This window comes from Empidonax traillii, unplaced genomic scaffold (genome assembly GCF_003031625.1).
Source record: "Empidonax traillii isolate 1590-97213 ecotype Southwest subspecies unplaced genomic scaffold, ASM303162v1 scaffold474:size1423191, whole genome shotgun sequence".
Lineage (NCBI taxonomy): Eukaryota > Metazoa > Chordata > Aves > Passeriformes > Tyrannidae > Empidonax > Empidonax traillii.
This window is the reverse complement of record NW_020955667.1, coordinates 226,426-238,128: the sequence shown is the minus strand read 5'-3', so window position 1 is coordinate 238,128 and position 11,703 is coordinate 226,426. Positions and strand designations below refer to the sequence as shown.

At 60.6% G+C, this 11,703-nt stretch overlaps 2 protein-coding genes across 4 annotated transcripts; both read left to right on the top strand.

Annotated features, from left to right (window-relative positions):
* The first annotated feature begins 2,472 nt into the window (after positions 1-2,472).
* On the top strand, positions 2,473-5,715 carry ITPA (inosine triphosphatase). The gene is made up of 8 exons (XM_027895882.1): positions 2,473-2,550; positions 2,628-2,685; positions 2,769-2,833; positions 3,484-3,557; positions 3,681-3,712; positions 4,456-4,571; positions 5,055-5,131; positions 5,426-5,715. The coding sequence occupies exons 1-8, from the start codon at positions 2,488-2,490 to the stop codon at positions 5,544-5,546; spliced, it is 606 nt and encodes a 201-aa protein (XP_027751683.1). The 5' UTR covers positions 2,473-2,487; the 3' UTR covers positions 5,547-5,715.
* Positions 5,716-6,077: 362 nt separating this feature from the next.
* EEF1AKNMT (eEF1A lysine and N-terminal methyltransferase) lies at positions 6,078-11,496 on the top strand. Of its 3 annotated transcripts, none has more exons than XR_003572576.1 (8): positions 6,078-6,230; positions 7,013-7,760; positions 8,454-8,653; positions 9,207-9,402; positions 9,637-9,818; positions 9,967-10,179; positions 10,549-10,680; positions 11,160-11,261. XR_003572576.1 is itself a non-coding variant. In XM_027895878.1 (8 exons), the coding sequence occupies exons 1-8, from the start codon at positions 6,078-6,080 to the stop codon at positions 11,432-11,434; spliced, it is 2,061 nt and encodes a 686-aa protein (XP_027751679.1). In that variant the 3' UTR covers positions 11,435-11,496. The 3 variants fall into 3 exon arrangements, 2 of the variants coding, with proteins under 2 accessions (XP_027751679.1, XP_027751680.1); XM_027895878.1 differs by having other exon boundaries at positions 9,637-9,780; positions 11,160-11,496; XM_027895879.1 differs by having other exon boundaries at positions 10,044-10,179; positions 11,160-11,496.
* Positions 11,497-11,703: the final 207 nt, after the last annotated feature.

The following is an 11,703-nucleotide window of genomic DNA, read 5'->3' as shown; positions in this document are numbered from 1 at the left end:
CAAGCTCTCCTGGTTCTCTCTTTGCTCTTTTCTGATGAAAGAAGAGTTGTCCTGCTTAGCACATGTTGGAAATCATCCTGGAGAGGGGAAATGGTGCCCCAGAGAATTCCCAGTGCCGCGTCCCAGCTCCTCTTCTGAACCTGCCCGCAGGACCTTGTACACAGTTTCCACCTGAGTGGTGGTGCTGCCCCAGCAGGGAAGGGGATTAGGAGTGAGCACAGCAGGCTGGAGGGCTGGATGTGATTACAAGCTCTGCTTGCCCAGATGGAATATAAATAGGGCTTTTCCCTTCTCTGAGCCCTAATCTCTCCAGGTGGGAACCAGAAAGCCAAACTGGGTTTTTCCTCCTAAAGTATAGGCTGGTTTTAAGATCATGCACCCAGTGGAAGAGACAAAAATCACCGTGCCTGTGCCTTTGGCTACTGTCTGAGTGCAAGGGATCAAGAACGTGGATGAAGAAGGGACCGTGTCTGTCTCCAGGGGGCTGCAGATCTCGCTGAACTCTTGGGTACCATGTCCTGCTAGCTGGGAAGTGAGTTAATTTACTGTTGCTGCTGGAGAGTCCTGCCAGTGCCTCTGCCTTTCTCTCTCAGCCCCATCTTGCCTTTGCTGCTGCTGCTGCCACTGCCACCCACATCATGGCCTCGGTGCCTCAGGAGTGTGTGAGGACTTCAGGTCCCTGCTGAAGTCTGGGCAAGAGAAGGGGTTTTGAAGTTGCTTGCTGGAGGCAAAGTGTGGCTTTAATACTGGGCTGAGGGCCTTGGAAAGTGCGTGCTGATGGGATGAAGTCTGGACCAAGCCCACTCCAGGCAGCCCAGTGCAGGCAGCAGGCTCTTGCTCAGGGAGTGATGGAATTCCTCGACTCTTTGCTGGAGAGATTTTGCAGCATTCCCAGGAGGTTGGAGCGCCCCTGAGATGCAGGGCAGGGAAAGCTACCACAACCAAGGCCGTCATTGCACCTCCTTGAGTTGCCAGAACTGTGTTTTAGGTTCGAGTCACCCCGTGCTGGGGTTGTCCTGAGCACAGACCTTCCCAAGGGACCAGCTCTGGCTGGGAGAGGCACCACCAGCAGCAAACCAACAGTCCTGGTCAGAAGCTTCTCAGTAACAGAGCTTACTGAGCAACTTTTATAGATTTTTTTTTCCCCCTAGGTTAGAAATGTCTGGTCTCAGGGTGGTACAAAACAGTCCTCCTTGTGCTCCTCTGATACTGTGGCCTTTAATTGCAGCCTGTGCTGTCCCACGTTGGACTGGTGGCAGGGAGAACTGCAGTGAGTAGAAAGGGTTGTTTTTTCCAGCAGTGTCTACAAGCTTGGGGGTTGGTTTTCACTTGGGAGACGTTACGAAGAAGGTTCTACAACAAAAACAACTCCTTCACCCAAGTGTGGGGTCTGTTTTATCCATTCCCTCATCGTGCAGAAGACAGACCGTCAGCTGCTGTTTTCCACATGATTGCTTTTGTGCAGGGAATGGCATCTTCTGGCTAGAGCTTTGCATTCCTCCTCCCGGGCTTGCAGGTGTGACCCGTGTGGTGAGCCCCTGGGCTGCAGGGATGTGACACAGGGGGGAGAGAGCCCCTGTCTCTGGCAGCTGGGCAGCCCGGGGGGAAAGAAGTCCCTCCTGTGGAGTCCCCGTGCAAAGCAAGGGCTTTTGGGGTGCTGGCAGTGAGGAGGGCCCTGGGTACAACGAGAGCTCCCAGGACCTGGCTGCTGCTTCCCAGGGCACTGCTCCCCGCCAGTGCTGGGCTGCACTGACCCGTCCTCCAGGGCTCCACACCCGCCCCGCGGACACCTCTTGCCTCCCGAGTCCAGGCGGCTTTGCCACAGCTGCCAGCTGGCCCTGCGGTTACCTGAGGAGCAGGGCAGGGAAAGCGGCCTCAACCACAGCCATCGCTGCACTGCCAGGAGGCGCCAGAGACGGGTGCGGTCGTTCTGTGCTGGGGTTGTTCTGAGCACAGACCTTCCCCAGGGACCAGTTCTGGCTGGGAGAGGCACCGCCAGCAGCAAAGGCAACAGCGACGGAACCTGATCGCTCCGACACACGAAACCAGATGCCGGCGCAGAGACGCGCCAGAGGTCAGGGGGATGAACAGCAGCGGCGCTTGGAGCACAACCCCGTGCCCGATTCCCCCAGCAAACGAGTGGTTCTACTCCAGGGAGAACAGGCACGGGCTGCTCCGGCCGCGGCCGCCAAAGGCCGCCGCTGTCAACGAGGGCCGGGCCGTGAGGGCCGTGAGGGGCGAGGTTGCCATGGCGACCCGCCCCGCCCTCCGCGCGCCTCTCGCGAGACCCTCCGGCCCGGCCTCGTGCCCGCCCCCGGAGGGCTGGCAGTCCCCGCCTCTCGCGGGCGGACGCCTTTCCCATTGGCTGAGCTGCGCGGGGACGGCGGGGCAGGCGCCTTTCCCATTGGCTGGGCGCCGAGGGGCGCGGCGCTGCCGAGGGCGCTGATTGGCGGCCGGGCGCGCGCGGCGGCCGCGCGCGGGGTCATCATGGCGGCCCCCGCCCGGCGGAGCGTGGTGTTCGTGACCGGCAACGCCAAGAAGCTGGAGGAGGTGCGGGCGGCGGGGCCGGGGCTGCGGGCGGGATCGCCCCCCTCTCCCTCCCTGATGTTTCCCTTCTCCCTCTGCAGGTCACGCAGATCCTCGGGGACTCCTCTCCCTACACGCTGGTGGCGAAGAAGATTGACCGTGAGTTGCTGGCGGGGCCGGGCGGGACGCGGCTGTTCGTCCCGTCCCGGCCGTCTCCTCATCACCGACCCCCGTATCCGCAGTGCCCGAGTACCAGGGGGAGCCAGACGAGATCTCCGTGCAGAAGTGCCGTGAAGCCGCCCGGCAGGTCGCTCCTTTGCTCTCTCCCTTTTCCTGGAGGCACCCCCGGGGAGGGATATTGGGGCATCCAAACCGGTCCCGAGGGAAGCCAGGGGCACATCCAGCTTTGCCTGGCCTGGCCTCATCTCACTCCCATCGCCCCGGTTTGGGCCGGGTGGTGGTGAATTCTCACTGGTGACACGGTTTTGGCAGCCCCGCTGCGGCTCCTCTGGTTTCCTGTGTCTACGGAGCAGCAGGAGGACATGGCAGCTCCTTCAGTCCAGCCCCTGTGGCTCCAGGACACATCATTTGCTGTCAGCCTGAGCTTCCAGAGCTGTCTCCGGGATCGGTGTCTTAAAAGAATCGAGAGCTGAGACTCGAGAGAAATGCAGGCTTGCCTCCAGCCCATGGGCTTTCCCTTTCCTTGTCCTGCCATTCCCATCCCTCAGGAGGGTAGGAGGTGTTCAGCTCAGCTTGTTTTCCTCCATGTGAAACCTTTCCTACTGTTCCTCAGCCACTCTGGCCTGCCTGGGGAGAGCTGGGGTTGAGTCGTGTCTGTCTGGTGTGTGTTGGAACCTTTGAAGTGAAGTGGAAATGGGAGGAGGGGACAGAGCAAGGTTGGGAAACAGTGACTTTTCTCTAGGGCTGATGTTTCCTTCCCTTGGGCTTTTGCTGTAGGTTCAGGGACCTGTTATAGTAGAGGACACCTGCTTGTGCTTCAACGCCCTGGGGGGCCTTCCAGGACCCTACATGTAAGTAGGAGAAAAGTGGCTCCCCTTTTTGTGTGCCAGAGCTGGGAGCGCAGGCTGGCAGGGATGCCTGTATTTCTGAGAGATAATAGCAAAATTAATCTTTCCTCTTCCCTTCCTCTTCAGAAAATGGTTCCTGGAGAAACTCAAGCCAGAAGGTACTGCCCTGGTGTTACTGCTCTGCCTATAACTCGCTCCTTTCCCCCTGAAGTGGATCCCTATCTGTGCTGGGCCTGCCCAGCCTGCCTGCCCACCACACTGCCTGTTTCACAGCTGATTCCTTTCCTGCCTACAGCTGATTCCTTTCCTGCCTGTCCAGCTCTGTCTCTTCTCATTCTCTCCTCGAGCCTGTTCTGTGCCCTCCTTCCTGGGATGTTGTTTTCCCTGGCAGCTTTATCCCTGGATTCCCAGACTCCTGCCTCTGCAGGCTGGCAGCAGGGCTTGTGGGAACTTCTTGTTTGTCATCAGTGTGAGCTGACAGAGCTGCTGCTCCCCGTGGCTTCAGTGCAAACCTCACTCCACTAATGCTCCTCTCCCCTGGTGTGCAGCGACTGCCTTGACCCCACAGTTCAGAGTCTTAATCCCATTAACGTGAGCATTAATCACTCTAATTCAGAGTGGGCTTAGTCCTCTCTGGTGCTGCATTTTGGCTTCCTCTCCCAGAATTGTAGCAGGGCCCTGCAGCTCCCACTGTGAGGTCTGAGGCTCTGGCTTCAGTCGTAGGAGCGATCCCGCCAGGAGCATCCCTGTGCCTGAGCTTTGTCACCTCTTGCAGTTCTTCCTCTCCGCGGTGTCTGGGAATGCGGTGTCTGGGAATGTTCCCTCGGTTCGTCCCTAGGGGGTGTGCTGCACTCTGAGGGAGCGGCAGTAACGCCGGGATCCTCCTCTCCGTCTCTCTCAGGCCTGTACAAGCTGCTGGCTGGGTTTGAAGACAAGTCTGCCTATGCCCTCTGCACCTTCGCCTTCAGCAGCGGGAACCCCGAGGAGCCCGTGAGGCTGTTCAAGGGGCAGACCCACGTAGGTGGTGTGCCTGGGGAAGGGAACATGCTGAGGGAGGAGGGCTGGGATGTGATATGTGACAGCACTGGCTTCTCAGTGTTGGGAACAAGCTGAGGAAGAGAGAGGGTGGTGATGTTGGGAACAAGCTGAGGAAGAGGGAGGGTGGTGATGCTGCAGCCCTTTCCCCAGTGGTACTTGCTGAGCCCTGCGTGTTACCTTGGTCTCCTCAGCCCCTCATCTCCCTCTGACAGGGCTGTGTCCGAGTGTAGTCATTAGCTCCATCATTTGGAGGGGTAAAGGCCCTGCCAGGGCAGGGCAGTGTGAATTTGGGGCTGCTGATTCTGTCACAGCCCGGGGAGGTGCTGGGAAGGAGCACAGCAGGGTGCAGAGCCTGTGGGGGCTGTGGCTGTGTGCAGCTCCTCACCTGTGTTTGAAATGTGGCTGCAGCGGAATTGCTGTGAAAACACAGCTTAAGGGGCCGTTTTTGCTTTCTCGTGGCAGGGGCTGATCGTGGAGCCCAGAGGCCCGCGGGATTTTGGCTGGGATCCCTGCTTTCAGCCTGATGGCTACAACCAAACGTGAGTGGTGCTTACCTGCAGTTCTTTATGTAGGGCAAGCTGGGATGAGGGTGTCAAGAGGAACTTGCTTGCAAGGAAGGGCATCAGGGAGAAAACCTCTCCTGGATCTGAAGGTGGTGCCTTACAGGGAACCCCTGGATCAGGATGGAGGTTGCTGGCTCTCCCAGTGTGTCACTGCGGATGCCTGCTGAGCCAAGCAGGGAGGCAGCGAGCAGAGGGGGAGCTCTTGGTGACTAGGGGGCACATCCTGAAGTGTCTCTTCTGCTGCTGAGATGTGTTTTCTGTGCCCTGCAGGTACGCTGAGCTGCCCAAGTCAGTGAAGAACTCCATCTCACACAGATACAGAGCACTGAGCGAGCTCTCTGCCTTCTTTCTTCAAAACAACCCGACAGAGCACGGCTCCGGTCCCAGCTAGCGCCCCGGGCTGGGGGCACCCCGTGTCCACAGATCACAGGATCGTTAGGGCTGGGAGGGACCTCTGGAGATCATCCCGTCCAACCCCCCTGCATGTGCATGTCCCACACAACCCCGGCAGAGCTCTGTTCTGCTGCGGGCTGCCATTAAAGCTGCTCCTTTAGAACCCACCGGTGCCTCTCTCCGCCCCGTTCCTGTCGCCGCGGCGGAGCCCGGCGGGTCCGGCCTGTTGGAGCCGCGCGTTTGTGCCTGGGGGGCGGCGCAGGCCCGCGCAGTCCCTGCCGCCCTTTCTGCCGGGGGATTTTGAGCAGAGTGCCGCTACCGGGGGGAAGGGGGGCCGGGAGCCGGGATTGGGATCGGGAACGGGGCCGGGGCCGGGCGGGGCCGCCGCGCGCTCCCGCTGGCCAATGGGAAGCGGCCGGGGGAGAGGCAGCCAATGGGGGGCCAGTGCGCCGGCCTCGCGCGCGCGGCGGACCCGGAAGCGGTCAGCGCGGGGCCACGTGGGGCGGAGCGGAGAGGAGCGGGTCCCGCCATGGAGCTGCTGCCCCGCAGCCCCGCCGAGTTCGGGGCCGCGCCCTACTGGGACCGCTTCTTCCGCCAGCGCGGGCAGCGAGCCTTCGAGTGGTACGGGGCCTTCCCGGAGCTCTGCCCCGTCCTGCACAAGTACGTGCGGCCCCGCGACAAGGTGAGAGCCCCTGTGCGTGCCCGGCGCCTTGTGCCCGGGCCCAGTCTCCCCGGGGCTCTTTCTAGGATGGTTTAGCATGGAGAGGAGGGCGTGCAAGGGTGATCTTATCGCTCTACAGCTCCCTGAAAGGACGTTGTGGTCGGTGGGGTTGTTGGGCTCTTCTCCCAAGCAAGCGGCGACGGGACGAGAGGACAGAGTCTCAAGCTGCACCAGGGGAGGTTTGGGTTGAACGTTAGGAAGAATTTCTTCACACAGAGGGTGCTTAGACATCGGAATGGACTGCCCAGAGCGGCGGTGGAGTCCCCAGGAGGTGTTTAAGGAAAGACTGGATGTGGCACTTTGTGCCACGGTTTAGTTAATATGGTGATGTTGATGTTAATATGGTGGACTCGATGATCTCAGATATCTTTTCCAATGTAATTGAGTCTGTGTGATTCAGTGTGTGAGTTCTGTGTCACTGTGTGTTGACACAGATGATGTGAAGCCCCCAGTGTTTCACATCAAGAGGAGAGACTCCTGGGTTGCTCTAGTCTGGGGAACCCTGGTGAGTAAAACACCCAGATCGTTCCCAAAAGAGATGCAGCAGATCCATTGCTTCTGTGCCCGTGTGACTTTTCTGTATGGAAATGTTGTCTTAGGGCCTGGAGAGTGGTTTCGCAGGTGCTGTGGGTGGGGTTTTCACACAGGGCTCGTAGCTGTGGCTGATATTTGCCCATCAGGTGCTTTGGGGGTGCGTTCCCAGGGTGTTCTCACCATCCCGCTGCTCCTGTGCCTTGCCCCAGGTTCTCGTGGTGGGCTGTGGGAACTCGGAGCTGAGCGAGCAGATGTACGATGTGGGGATGTGCGAGGACATCGTGAACATCGACATCAGCGACGCTGTGATCCGCCAGATGCGGGAGCGGAGCGGGAGCAGGAGGCCAAAGATGAGCTACCTGCTCATGGACGTGCTTCAGATGGACTTCCCTGACGCCCACTTCCAGGTGGTCCTGGACAAAGGCACGCTGGATGCCCTCCTTACTGATGAGGAGGAGGCCACTCTGGCCAAAGTTGACCAGATGTTTGCTGAGATCAGCCGGGTCCTGCAGGTGGGAGGGCGCTACCTCTGCGTGTCCTTGGCCCAAGCCCACGTGCTGACGAAAGCGGTGCAATACTTCTCCCAGGAAGGCTGGGTGGTGCGCGTCCATCAGGTGGCCGGCAGCGGGGACAACCAGCAGTTCGTCCTACCGGTCTTTGTCTATGTCATGACAAAGTTCAGGAAGATCCCTGGCTCGGCACCACAGATCCTGGAGATCTGCCCCGAGGAGCAGGACAAGCCGATGCGGGTGGAGAGCGTGGAGCGGCTGGTGGCAGCGGTGAAGGACAGGCAGCACTATGCCCTGCTCTGCAGCCAGCTGAGCAAAACCCCCTGCAGGGAACAGGTTTCCCTGGATCTGTGTGACAAGGAGAGCGGGAAGCCTCGCTACACACTGCACGTGGTCGACAGCCCCTCGGTGAAACCTTCCCGGGAAAACCGCTTTGCCATCTTCATCAGTGAGTAGAGCCTGTCCTGCCTGCAGTGAGATGGTGCTCTGGCCAGGAGCTGCAAATGGCCAGCCCTTCAGGCCCTGTTGAGTTTGGGGCTGGAGAGGGAAATAACCCACCTGTGGGGGGTCTGGTTGTTTGTTTAGTCCTGATTTTGTGGTGGATGTGTTTGGCTGCTGGTGCAAGCAGAGAACTGGCACAGAGCTTGCTGGCTGCATCTCACAGCAGAGGGACACTGCCTGTCCCACCTCCAAGGGGGTGATTCCTGCCTTGATGCCGGTGACAGCCACCACAGCACGTTGCTGCATGAAGCCGGGGTGCAGCGAGGCAGCCGGGAAGGCGTCTCTGGTCCGTGTGGGTGTCCCGACTTGCAAGGCTGGGCTGCTGGAGCTGCACTTGGGCCTCTGTGCTTGCACCTCACAGAGGTGTGTCGGGCTCTGCCAGCAGTGCTGTTCCCTCCTTGCACACCTGCAAAGCTGGGGCTTAGCACAGCCTGGAGACAGGTCATGAGGCTCTTGGGCACCCCTTCGAACGAGGCATGGCTGTTCCAGCCTTCTTCATGAGCCTGCTCGAAGCAGGGGAGCTCCTGGCTCTAGTCACACAGTGGTACCTCCTTATGATGTCTTGCCTCCCTCCTTGGAGGTTGGGGTGATTGCCCCTGGGAGCAGGAGCAGCCCGGGCTGATGGCATCCCCTTCTGCAGTTCCCCAGGGCAGAGAAACCGAGTGGCTCTTTGGCACGGAGGAGGGGCGGAGGCAGCTGGCCACCAGCGCGGGCTTTGGGCGCCTGGTCACCGTGGCCCTTCACAGGGAGCAGCACTACGAGGGCATGGCTGGCATCCAGGCAGAGCTGTCAGGGAAGGTGATGGAGCTGGCCCCGCCGGGCCTCCCTGCCCGGCAGCAGGTGAGCCCCCACTGCCCAACCCCCTGGATTGGCTTCCCCAAAACCGGGGCCAGGCTGGTTCTTTTCCAGCAATGAATCCCTCTTCTCCGAGGGAGACCAAGCTGCCAGGTGTGAGCTGGCTGCAGTGGTGGGCAGAGACTGGCTTCAGGTGGAGCTCTTCCCAGTTTTCCTTCCAGCTGTCTGCCTTTGCTTGGAGGCAGGATTCAGTGTGAAATCCTTCTCCTCAAAAACCCAGCACTGGGAGAAGGGCATCCTGAAACCCTGAGAGCAGCCTCTTCTTAATCCTGCCTTTAACTTCTCTTCATCCTGTCTCCTCCTTCCTTCCCCAACTCCCCAAACCTGAGCTCTTGCAAGAAGTCGTGAGGTGTTTGTTCCCTGCACCCCCAACAGATGTAGGGGAATGAAGCCAATGCAGGTCCTCAGCCCTCCTGTGGCTGCTCCTGCCTTGTGTCCTCTTCATCCTGGCTCCGTAGCCGTAGTCAGGACAGCGGGAATGCCAGGCTCTGGTTTTGTGGTCTTTCCTTGCTCACAGCAGTCCCTATCGTTCCTGCAGGTGCCCTTCCTGTCCGTGGGAGGGGACATCGGGGTGCGGACGGTGCGGCACCGCGACACCAGCCCCCTGAGCGGGGAGTATGTGGTGGAGGATGTGAAGGGAGACGGCACCTGCTACTTCCGCCGCCTCATCTTCCTCCGCAACAGGAACGTGGTGCAGTCGGAGGCCCGGCTCCTGGCTCCCACTCCTCTCCCAGGTACCTGGGGTGGCCAGGAAGGGGCAGGGGCCAAGGCTGATTTTTTCTGGGGTTACAGAGACTGAGATTGAGGAGGAAGGTAAAAGTCCTGCTGGGACCTGCCTGCCTTGTTCCTGAGCAGCTCTGGGAGTGGTTTTGCACTGTGGGTGGGGCAGGGCTGGGGGTGTGGCTGGTCCCCGGAACCCACCCCTGTCTCCCACCTTGCCTGACCAGCTGATGTCTCCTGTCATTCAGGCCAGAAGAAACGGAGGAAGGACAAGAAGAAACCCAGCCCTGCTGAGCCACCTGGAGCCATCGACAAGAGCTACCTGTGCTGTGAGCACCACAAGGCCATGGTCGCAGGGCTCTGCCTGCTGGGGGGCCCCGACCCCCTCCCAGGTGACAAGGCCGGCAGTGAGAGGCTGTGCTGGGGGCAGGTGCGCCTGTGTCCCCACGCCCCAGCTCCTTGGGCAATGGCTTTTCAGGCCCCCATGCTCCCCTCCCGAAGCGGTGTGTGGAGGGCGGGTGGGATGAGCAGTGGGAGCAGGGCATGCTGGTGGCTCACTGGGTGTTCTCCATTGGCAGGAGCTTCACTGGCAGTGCTGGTGGTTGGGCTTGGTGGTGGCAGCCTGCCCCTCTTCATCCATGACTACTTCTCACAGGCCCGTGTGGCCGTGGTGGAGATTGACCCCTCCATGCTGGAGGTGGCCACGCGCTGGTTCGGCTTCTCCCAGGGCGACCGGATGCAAGTGCACATCTCCGATGGCCTGGACTACGTGGCCAAGCTGGCGGCTGAAGGTACCTTCTCGGGGAGCATTCTGGGTACCCCAACAAGTCCAGTGGGTGACACGCTGGGGATTGAGGTCCTGGGCTGTTTTCACCTCCTGCTTCCTATCTCCTGCCATGTGTCACAGTCTCCAGCCTCACCAGGTCTCTGCAGCTCACAGTCTGTCCTTGCCAAGTGTGCAGGGGACCTTAGATTTGCTGCCTCCCTCAGCACCAAGGGCTGCTGCTGTGGGTTTCATTTGGAAAGAGAAACCCCAGGAGAGAGAAGAGACCCATAACGTGGCAGAGGGGATGTCTGGACCATCCCATTTGTTGCCTCCCCATCGTGTGTGGTTCACCTCTGTCCCCTGGGATAACAGCTCTCTGTGCTTCCTCCTGCAGCCCCAGCCCAGTATGATGCCATCATGTTCGATGTGGACAGCAAAGACCTCACGGTGGGGATGAGCTGCCCACCCCCAGCCTTTGTGGAAAAGCCCTTCCTGCAGAAAGTTAAAACCATCCTCAAGCCAGAAGGTAGGAGGGGAGATCTGGCTGTGTCCCCATGGCCAGGCTGGCTGGCTCTGTGTGGAGTTGGGGCTGTGCCACCGTTTCTCATCCTGGAGAATAGTGGCCACAGACAGCGTTGCTGCGTGGCATCTGCTTCTCCTGGTGGCTCCTGGATCCCAGCGTTTCAGTGGGTGTTGTGCCAGCAGGGTGGAGCAGGTGACCTGCAGTGCTGCTGGGTCAGGCAGGCTGAGACATCCCGGGGGGCCAGGAAGGGTTGTTGGAAGCAGAGGGTGTAGGCGATACCCGTGAACAGATCGTGGCCACCCCCGACCCGTGTGGCAGCAGGGACGTGGAGCTTGGCCAAGGGTACCGGGGGGATGCTGCTGCTCCTCGTGCTGCTTGGGGGGGAGATGTTTGCACCGTGGTGGCACCGATTCAGCTGCGTTCCTACGGGGAGCAGGGTGGTGTACACGGGCTGAGCTCCCACCCCTCTCCTCCTGCCGCAGGAATCTTTGTGCTCAACCTGGTGTGCCGTGACGCCCGGCTGAAGGAGTCTGTCCTGGCCACCCTCAGGGATGTCTTCCCGCTGCTCTACACGCGTCGCATCGAAGGGGAGGTCAACGAGATCCTGTTCTGCCAGCCCAGCCCCGAGGGCCGGCGGGACCCCGCGGAGCTGGGGGCGCGTGCCCGGGCGCTGGAGGGGGCCCTGCGGGAGCCGGGGCGCCCCTGGGACAGCTCGTACGTGCTGGCAGACATGCTGCAGGCCGTCAGGATCCTCTGACAGGGGCTCCTCAGGACGGGCTGACATGCTGCTCGAGAGAGTGCTCCCCGTGTGCGTGCCTTGGTCCCGTGGCTGGGACTGTCACCCTTGGGGACTTGTGCTGGCCTGGGTCTGCCTGAGGGGTGAAACCGGCCTGGGAAGGTGCTTCCTGCAGCGTGGCTCCCCAGGAAGGGGTCCAGGACTTAGGAGGGCTGTGCAGCCCGAGGGCCAGCGTTGAGCTGGTGAGGGGAGGAAGGTGCTGTGTGACTGGCAGGACTGTGGGTTTGGGT

What these genes read in the sequence shown, in the direction of transcription:
- EEF1AKNMT (XM_027895878.1), top strand. Translation starts at nt 6,078, where the DNA reads ATGGAGCTGCTGCCCCGCAGCCCCGCCGAGTTCGGGGCCGCGCCCTAC. An exon ending in GGCCAAGCTGGCGGCTGAAG is followed by an intron (nt 10,180 to 10,548) that starts GTACCTTCTCGG and finishes TTCCTCCTGCAG; the next exon opens with CCCCAGCCCAGTATGATGCC. An exon ending in AACCATCCTCAAGCCAGAAG is followed by an intron (nt 10,681 to 11,159) that starts GTAGGAGGGGAG and finishes CTCCTGCCGCAG; the next exon opens with GAATCTTTGTGCTCAACCTG.
- ITPA (XM_027895882.1), top strand. Translation starts at nt 2,488, where the DNA reads ATGGCGGCCCCCGCCCGGCGGAGCGTGGTGTTCGTGACCGGCAACGCC. An exon ending in GGTGGCGAAGAAGATTGACC is followed by an intron (nt 2,686 to 2,768) that starts GTGAGTTGCTGG and finishes CCGTATCCGCAG; the next exon opens with TGCCCGAGTACCAGGGGGAG. An exon ending in GCCGTGAAGCCGCCCGGCAG is followed by an intron (nt 2,834 to 3,483) that starts GTCGCTCCTTTG and finishes CTTTTGCTGTAG; the next exon opens with GTTCAGGGACCTGTTATAGT.